General features: G+C 46.2%; 1 protein-coding gene across 2 annotated transcripts in view; it reads right to left on the bottom strand.

The window, feature by feature from the left end:
• FAM149A (family with sequence similarity 149 member A) overlaps positions 1-8,566 on the bottom strand; it is a 67,723-nt gene extending 59,157 nt beyond the window's left edge. Inside the window, exon 1 of one of the 2 annotated variants that reach the window (XM_031935289.1) lies at positions 7,061-8,566. In XM_031935289.1, the coding sequence (XP_031791149.1) occupies positions 7,061-8,088 (1,028 nt within the window). In that variant the 5' untranslated portion in view covers positions 8,089-8,566. The remainder of the gene's footprint in view (positions 1-7,060) is intronic. The other variant, XM_026456071.2, reaches the window with a different exon arrangement.
• Between the last annotated feature and the right edge of the window lie 498 nt (positions 8,567-9,064).

The raw sequence follows: 9,064 nt of genomic DNA on the forward strand, positions 1-9,064 counted from the left end.
ACGTTAACCGGTATTTTTTTCAGGATATGTGGCATGGTATTTGTAAATGTTAACCGGTATTTTTTTCCCTAGCATTTTCACTTTCCTTTGTCCCTCCTCACAGTGAATGATCCAAAGGTTTATTCTGAGAGAAAGCAATAGACTCTACTCCCCATGGTTTTTATGTTACAACAAAACAAAAACTGACAAGCTAGGATTAAAGCAGGAATAAGAGTGGGAAACTCCCTCCTCCCAGACAGTGGGTGCTTGGCTGGAGGCTGCATCTGATGACCGCAGTGCTCAAAGACACTGTGAACCAGGCACATCCTCAACTCCAGATCGTCTGAACAATTTAAAGAATCTCATCTGCAATCAGAGGATACTATTAGAATATTGCTTAGCCCGGTATTTTAAGGACAGTAAAAGATAATGTTACATTTGGCTGTTTTTTTCTTGGTGTCCTGAAATGTTTTGCTCAGTGTGGTTTAAAGGTATCTTAATAAAGTCTACCTCAGTGGTCTTCAAACTATGTGTAGTGTCGGATCATTTTTCCAATTTATTGTATGTAAATACTTTTAAAATACAATCAAAATAGAAAAATAAAATGGTAAAAACAATATACAAATGTGAATCCAAATGTTTAATTATTAGAGTCAACAGACATAAAGCTCCTCTGCCAATTGCTATAAAATTTCTAAATGCTTATTCTCCCTTTCTGTACTTACCTCTTCGTGGACAGGGAACAAGTAGGCACATGGTAACTGCTAGCAGGTAGCTAATGGCACACACATTGAGAAGCACTGTTCCAGCAGAGAAAGGAGATGCCCCTCATTTTAGAGGGTCTTGAAGCACCTGCAGCAACAGTAAGGAGCGCTCCTACCTTGCTTGGCGTGTGATGTCATCTGTTGTATAGTTTGTGATCACTGTGTGTGTTCACCATCACCTGTATATGCAAAGCTGCCTGTTTATACTCCCAGTCCTTAACTTCCTGCCACATTCCACCATGGATGTCCAGCCCCGTGCCAGGTCCCTTCTCTGGATGCTTTCCTAGACCTCAACTCAAGGTGTGTATCCCAGAGGGAAGGCCTCATCTGCGTGACAAACCCACACCTTCTGTGGTCCCCCCTTTATGAGTGGCGCTCTCCTCCCGGCCACACGACATCATCTTCAGCACTTCCTCTGACTTCCTCAGTCTCACCTATGTGTTGCCAGTCTCGTGAGATTTGTCAGTTCGCTATTTTTTTCACTGTGTTCATTCCTAGGCTCCATACCTCTCAGGTGTTTATTCCTAGAGCCTCCTACTAGCTTCCTGCGTATTAGCTCAACCCTTCTAAAGCGCAGCCTGCTCCTGCCACTTCTCTACCTAAACCGTGGCTTTCCAGTGTTTACTAAACAGAGCCCAGTATCCAAGGCTCTCCGTAGTTTTAACGCTTTTCACAAAAGCTGTGCTCCTAACAAAATGGAAAGCCTCGTGCCATGTGACTCTGTGCCTCCATGCATTTGCTCACACTGCTTTGGTCTCCTACAGTGCCCTCCCAAGCCCCAGGTGTCCATGTGCCCCATTTTTGGATATTCTTTAGAACTCAGACCCCTGACACCTCCCCTCCCTCAGCATCATCTCCGGGCCTCCTCTTCTCTCTTAGCTGTGTGCTCACAGCAGTGTCTGAAACCACTCTTGGATCATTTATCTTATTTTTCCTGCTTTTTGATAAGATCCATTCCAGTTCTTTCCCTGATTACTCAAAAATCTAGCTCCATGTGGATCTTAGATGGAAAAGATATAATACAGGTTGACAATGAATGCATCAGCCTTCACTGCAGATCCTAGCAATAAACTGTATTTTGTACAAAAGATGCTGACTGTAGGTAATAAATAAAAATATATTTAGAATAATGAGTATCACGTAATAGAACAGCTATTTATCGAGTGCTTATGTACCAGCCACCGCAGAGACAAGTTTGTATATATAATCTCTTTTAATCCTTACAACATCTCTTTGAATAGGCATTATTATTAATTCCCATTTTATGAATGAGAAGGTTAAGCTTAAAGAGGTTAAGTACCTAATGTGAATGCCTAGTTAGCATTCTAAGAAGAATCATAAAATGAGATGTGAATCAAATTCAATCTGACTTCAGTCTGTGCTTTAAAAGCTATGCTAATTTACATGAGCTGTTAGGATCACACAACGCTGAAGCCTTCAACTCCCATAGGACTGCCATTATGAGCTTGGCACAAGTCAAGGGCCATACTTGTTGGATAAGAAATTAGAAAACACTCAAAATGTGTTCTTTAAACACACAGCCAAAAAAACATATAACTGCTAACTCAAATACAGTGTTCAAGATTTAAATATATCCCAGCTACTCAGGAGGCTGAGGCAGGAGAATCAGTTGAACCCAGGAGGCGGAGGTTACAGTGAGCCGAGATCGCGCTGCTGCACTCCAGCCAGCCTGGTGACAGGGGGAAACTCTGAAAAAAAAAAAAAAAAAAAAAAAAAAAAAAGATTGAAATATAACAACAAAGAAAGAGGATAATTTACAGCAAAAGTCTACTGCATAAGACAGAACAAAATTGTTTTCTTGGGTTTAAGCAAATACTTGAAATGGAAAACCAAGTTGAATTATTACTTTTAATGAAAGTAACGGTCACATGACAATTGTACACTGAGCTCCCCGTTCATCCCTGAGAAATGCTAAGTCCCGGCAGAAAACATTACTGACTTTGGAAAAATTCCAGACAATGAAACAAAGAGCCCCAAGACAATAATTATTCTGAAAGGAAGACACTGAAACTGCCCCTGGGTTCTTGTAAGATTAGAAACCCAAGACAGTGGGTATATGAGCAAGAAAATATTTTCTTCATCCATTCAATAAATATTTGCTAAGTGTCCTTCATGGGCATGCGTTCCCTTAAGTGTCACCGGACAAAGAGTTTATAGTCTGATAATGGACGTAAGATGTGAATATAAATCACAGGGTTTCCGTGGAGGAAAGACAAGGACTACCCAAACGTACGATTTGTGATGCTACTGATTATTCTGCAGATTAAACGTTTGATCCCAGAGTGGTAAATGCATTTCCTTCTGGGCGTTACACAGCGCTCCGTGGCAATGTTAATTAAGCTAACCCTTATCTTCTGTAAGTCACGCAGGGAAGGTAATGATGAAAGATTGGCATGTACAATAATTTGTTCTCCCAAATAACTGAACTAAAAGATGCCATTTATTACAGTCACATGCTAAATATAAAGAATCATTTTTCTCTCTCAGTCTAGAATGTTTCTTTCAATAAAATATGGCTCTCAATTTTCATTTCTCTGCCAAGAAGCAGGTAGTAATAGATAACACTTTTTTTAGCATTTCGCCATATGTTACTTAATATATTATTTCAATTAATTTCTGGAGCACCTCTATGCAGAAAGTATTATTGCCTCCATATTATCATGAAAGAAAAAGTACAGCTAGGGAAAAATGAAAAACCTGCCCAGAATTCCTCCGCTAGCAATTGGTTTGAGGTGGAATCCACTTTGTCTGGTTTCCGGGTCTACAGGCTTCATCACATTCGAGGCTGCCTCAGTGTCAGAGGAATCAAGATGAGTCCCTCCAGTCACTTTACGGCCAGCCATGCTGACAAGCCATTCAAGCAGCCACTGCAATGTATCCACAGTAATGTTATTTTAACAATGGGACTCAATCACTCAAAAAAAAAAAAAAAAAAAGAGTATATGCTTGCTAACAACCATGACTTATACAAGCTATAAATATTTCCTGACTAGAAGTTTACACTCTACCAACATTCATACACAGCAATTACCAATCTATCCACCCTACGTATTGCTAGGAATTCTTAGATTTGCAGAACAAATAAGAGAATAAGACCTTTACAAGGTGTATTGTGTGGTTCAAACCAGAAGTGTGAAAAGAGGTAGTGAAGAGGGGTGAGTGAGACCGAAAAACACTGAGGCATAATATATACATGAAATGCACAGGGAAGCCAAGGTGAAGATCAAAGGTGTTGGATCACACATCTAGGGATGCAGGACGGTGAGGTGAAAAAAGACAGCTCAGTATCCTCTGCCTCTGGCTCTGGCTCTGGCTCAGATGTGCAGCCAGTATGTCCTGTGGAGCAAAAGGGGCAGCCTCCGTTCCATGGGCCTTTCACTTGCAGAATTCTCGAATTCTCGGGTCAGATTAAAAACCCCTGCTGCTATTCAGCACCTTTGTTTGGGGAAAAAAGCCTCTAAATTGCAGGAGAGTTTGCATATTTTCCAACTCAAGTTAATTTCACTACTTTGAGGTTTTTTTTTTTTTTTTTTAAGCCAAGTACAGAATCAGGCAAATGTAAAATGTATGCGTTATTGTCAAAATAAGTATAAACTGTTAGTAGGGCTTTCCTTTCGAATTCAGTGCCACAGCCTTAAAATTAGATCCACATTTCTTACAGATAGGTTTACGTTTCCTTTATAGGCGTTCACATTCTCTCTCATCACTCTTTTTCTTTTTCTCTGACATTATCCATTTCTCCCTTTCCATGTTCCCAGGCTTTTGAAATTTAAATTCCTGATTTTAATACTAACCACGCAGGCCAACAGCAGCAGCTATCTGCCAAGTGACAGATGAGATGGTAGGAGCAAATTTAAATTCATTGTCTTATGTTTGTTTATTCGGTGTTATAAATCACCACCGCAGAAATCCAGGAGGGAAAAAAAAATCCTTCAAGGTGCAGTCTGTAGTATTGAAAGAAAAGTGACCTTAATACTTTCTTCCTTCCCCTTCGTCTCCTATGTTTCAGTGATTGAAAAAGGAGTGGGGTATGATGAGAGGAAGGGAACGTGAGTAGCCGTGGATCTGAAAGGAAAAATGGTATGTGCTCAGAGGCCAGTCTGCTTCCTGCCTGTGTGTGCCTTTACCTGCAGCTGCAGACAGTAGGAGCACACAAACTCAGGAGCACCTAGCTGTGAATATTACTTCTCATGGCACTTACCTAAAATCCAATTTCATGGCCAGATGCAGTGGCTCATGCCTATAACCCCAGCTGTGCCCAGGTGGGAAGACTGCTTAAGGCCAGCAGTTCAAGACCAGCCTGGGCAACACAGGGAGACCCCGTCTCCACAGAAACATCTTTAAAATTGTCCAGGCCTAGCAGCTCACACCTGTGATCCCAGCTACTCGAGAGTCTGAGACAGAAGAATCAGATCGCTTGAGCCTGGGAGGTTGAGGCTGCAGTGAACACTGATCATACCACTGCACTCCAACCTGGGTGAGAGCGGGAGACCTCATCTCAAAAAATAATAATAATTTAAAAATTCAATTTCTTCATTGTCCGTAAAATTGAATGCATTTGTTAATTCAGAATAATCTCTTATGTAAATAATGCCAAATGCAGTGATATTCAAAAAGTGTCTATGGCAAATATTTGCACAATATAAACATGAGCTAATATGTTCAAGAATTGAAACTAATACCAGTTCTTTCACTGGCCATGCTGCATATTTCAGTGCCTATTTGTTAAAAGCACTAAGACTAGCGTTTAAGGTCAGTGTGTAGATCTGTTTGCTCATAAAACATTAATTGCATAAATGTTAAGGACCAGTTGCCAATAACAATGGTCTAATTCCTCAGGTATATGTATTCCAGTGAGTTTTCCAAAAGCAATTAACTGATAATTTTAGGGAAAACAATCAGCCGATAAACATGTCATAATATAGTATTTTTTAATGAGTGGGAACAACCTTTTGCTTCACTGCTTATTCTTTTTTTTTTTTTTTTTCTTTTGAGACAGAGTCTCGCTCTGTTGCCCAGGCTGGAGTGCAGTGGCGCGATCTCGGCTCACTGCAAGCTCCACCTCCCGGGTTCACGCCATTCTCCTGCCTCAGCCTCCCTCCCGAGTAGCTGGGACTACAGGCGCCGCCACCACGCCCAGCTAATTTTTTGTATTTTTAGTAGAGACGGGGTTTCACTGTGTTAGCCAGAATGGTCTCGATCTCCTGATCTCGTGATCCGCCCGCCTTGGCCTCCCAAAGTGCTGGGATTACAGGCGTGAGCCACCGTGCCCGGCCGCTTATTTTCATATTGACATGAGTATCATGCAATTTTGTGAAATTGTGATTATTTAAATTGTGAATGAGTCAGGATCAGTATGAATGCAAAAATTACTCAGGATTTTTTGAAGGGAGTAGGGAATGGCCTCACTAGATTACAACGCAGAAACCCCAGTCTGCGAATTGGCTCATTTGTCTTCGACCATTTCGCTATTTCTTTGCAGCATTCAGGATGAAAATTTACCCACTCAAGAATAACAATATGCTCCACTCTTTAAAAATTAAAACTCATCTTAGTTCTAAAACACATTTTAAAACAGCAATGTTTTTATCACGACTCTCGGAAGTGAAAGGGGTGTTGTGTGGGGGTGTGTGTGTTTAGGGAAGTGGCTTCCGATTCCCAGTGAAAATGTTCCCATGAAGTCAATGTTTCTGCAGTAACTCAGGGCACTGTGGCAAGTTCTCAGGAGCTCTAAGGTAATAATCAGACATGTCCTGGCCATTACAATTCCATTTGTGTCAGATGGTGTTAGGCATATATAAATTAACTAGATGTCACACAAAGGAGACCCATTCCACTTGGGATAAGACTAGGGGCTGGTCCTTAGAAATCAGGAAAGCACAAGGTCTCACCATTTCTTAAAACACTTGCTGCAGACGTGTGCATTCTGTTTCCCTGCATACCTACTATATTCTGAGAGAAAGAAAGGAACTTCAAAAAGTCCCTAAGAAAACCAAACAAACGCTCTAAGTAGCAATGCTTCTGGTAGAAGAGAAACAAAATTCTGTCCTTTCCTTCAAGCCCCCTTAGGATTCATTCTGAGAAAGTTAGACAAAGCATGTCACAGCTTATGCCTGAAAGCCCGCAAAGCCAAGGAGTAAGGATCCAGGAAACGTGCAAGGAGGGTGTCTGGGGTTTATGGAAGTTACTACAAGTATTTCATTTCCTAAAGTGTACCTGCGAAGGTGAGTGCGGCAGGCGAAGGGGTCGGGGGTCCCAGCAAAAGGTATACGCGCCCGGACCACGCTGCTACTCACGCTTCGCCATCCCCGGAGTCGCCGTCCGAGGCCCCCTCCTCGCCGATGTCCGGCAGGGTAAGGAACAGGGTTCTGGGGCCAGCCCCGGGGGCCACGTAGGCGCCGGGCTCTCGCTCTCCGGGGCCAAGCTGGCGCGGGTTCCGGGGGAGCGCGGCCCAGGCCCCGCCGGGGCCCGGGGTCGGCCGCGCTGGGACCACCAGGCGTGCAGGGGAGCAGCCCCCGCCGGAGGGAGTGGGGGGCTGGGGCGAGGCTTTAGCCGCTCTGGGGCTACTGGGCCACGAGAGCAGGGTCCCCGCTGCTCCCGCGGGGCGGCTGGCGGTGGAGCCCCGGGAGTAGGAGGCGGGGAGCAGCGGGGCGGGCGCCCGCCGCGAGGCCGAGGGGGAGTCGGGAGCCAGGGCGCGGAGGAGGGTCGGGGTCGGGGCGGTGCCCAGCGGGGTGCTCGCCCTGGAGCCCCCCGACCTTGCAGCGGCAGCACCTCCCGAGGGTCTGGAGGAGGGGCCTGCGGGGGGCGCCGTCGAGGTCTCGAAGAGTTTGGCCAAGAGAGACCCAAGGTCCAGCACAGCCGCCTTCATGCCTCGACAGTGGACACGCCGTCCTCGCCGCCGCCCGAGAGTCCAGACCGCGGGGATCCGGCCGAGGCGGCCCGGGCGGGGGCGAGGAGCCTGGGGTCCCCGCACCCGAAGCCCCGGAGGCCCCTGCCTCCCTCTCCTCCCCGAGGAACCGCCCAGGGCGCTCAGCTCCGCGCCGCTGGGGTCGCCTTTCCCGGGTCCGGGTCCGCCCGCCGAGCGCCCCGGCTGCGGGGAGCAGCCCCGCCTCGTCCCAGCGCCGCGAGACCCCCGAGGGCCGAAGGACCAGGAGCCCCGGGAGGCGCGGCCGCCGCCCGCCCCAGACGCCAGACGCCCGCGGTTGCTACGTTCAACACACCCGGCCGCGCTCCAGGCTAATTGGGCCCCAGGTGCGGCTCGGGCTGTGCCCGCGGGGGCGCCCCACTCCCCGCCCGGTTCCGCCTTAAAGGAACACGCCCCCATTTCGCCTGCGCTTGGAGCCTCGCGGATCCCATTAGCTGAGCTCAGGGCCCAGGGCCCTGAAAGAGAATCCTGGCTCCAAAAGGTTCTGGAACTTACCCAACGTGACAAGCTCGCACGTGCTGGGGTCAGGTCACCTCTCTGATGATAGGGAAGGTAGGTAGAAAGGTGTACTTGGGCGAATGAGCTTGAAACAGCAGCGCCCACCCCAGGGTCCTGCTCAAACCCTGTTACTAAGGGTGGGGTGGGAGCGACAGCGAGGTGCGCTACCTGTGAACCTGCAAACAAGACCGGCTCTGAGAGCTAAAGTAGTAAGACCCACGCACACCTGTTTAAACACCTGTCGAGTGAACCAAGAGACTGTGTAACTCAAATGTTTGAGAACTCAAATTATAATCGGAACGACTACAAATTCAAAGACAAATCTGGAAGGCGATGTTTCTTATTAAGTGGAATAAACTGTATTTTGCTTAATCTGAAAATTATATGTGAAAGGTAGAGCGTATGGGTGCGAGCATCTAAAGGGGTGTGGGGTCAGTGTTGAACAGAGTAAAAAATAAGATACTGCAGCCAGGCGAGGTGGCTCATACTGTAATCCCAGCACGGGGATTGGGAGGTGGGAGGATCGCTTGAGCCCAGGAGTTCCAGGCCAGCCTGGGCAACAATATAGGGAGACCCCATCTCTACAAATATTAAAAAAAAAAAAAAAAAAAAAGCCGGGCGTAGTGGCGCATGCCTGTAGTCCCAGATACTCGGGAGGCTGAGTGATCGCTTGGACCTGGAGTGAGCCGTGATCGCACCACTGCATTCCAGCCTGGGCGGTAGAGTGAAAAAAAAAAAAAAAGTAATGAGAGATTGACGGAGTTTGTCCGTTAATATTCAGGGCAGAATCTCAGGAGATACATTTCCTGATTCGGGGTAGGGAAAAGAGATGAATTAAGTCTGGCAGTGAATAAACTGACATTCATCCTTATATACT

The sequence above is a fragment of the Piliocolobus tephrosceles genome, chromosome 3 (assembly GCF_002776525.5).
Source record: "Piliocolobus tephrosceles isolate RC106 chromosome 3, ASM277652v3, whole genome shotgun sequence".
NCBI classification, from domain to species: Eukaryota; Metazoa; Chordata; class Mammalia; order Primates; family Cercopithecidae; genus Piliocolobus; species Piliocolobus tephrosceles.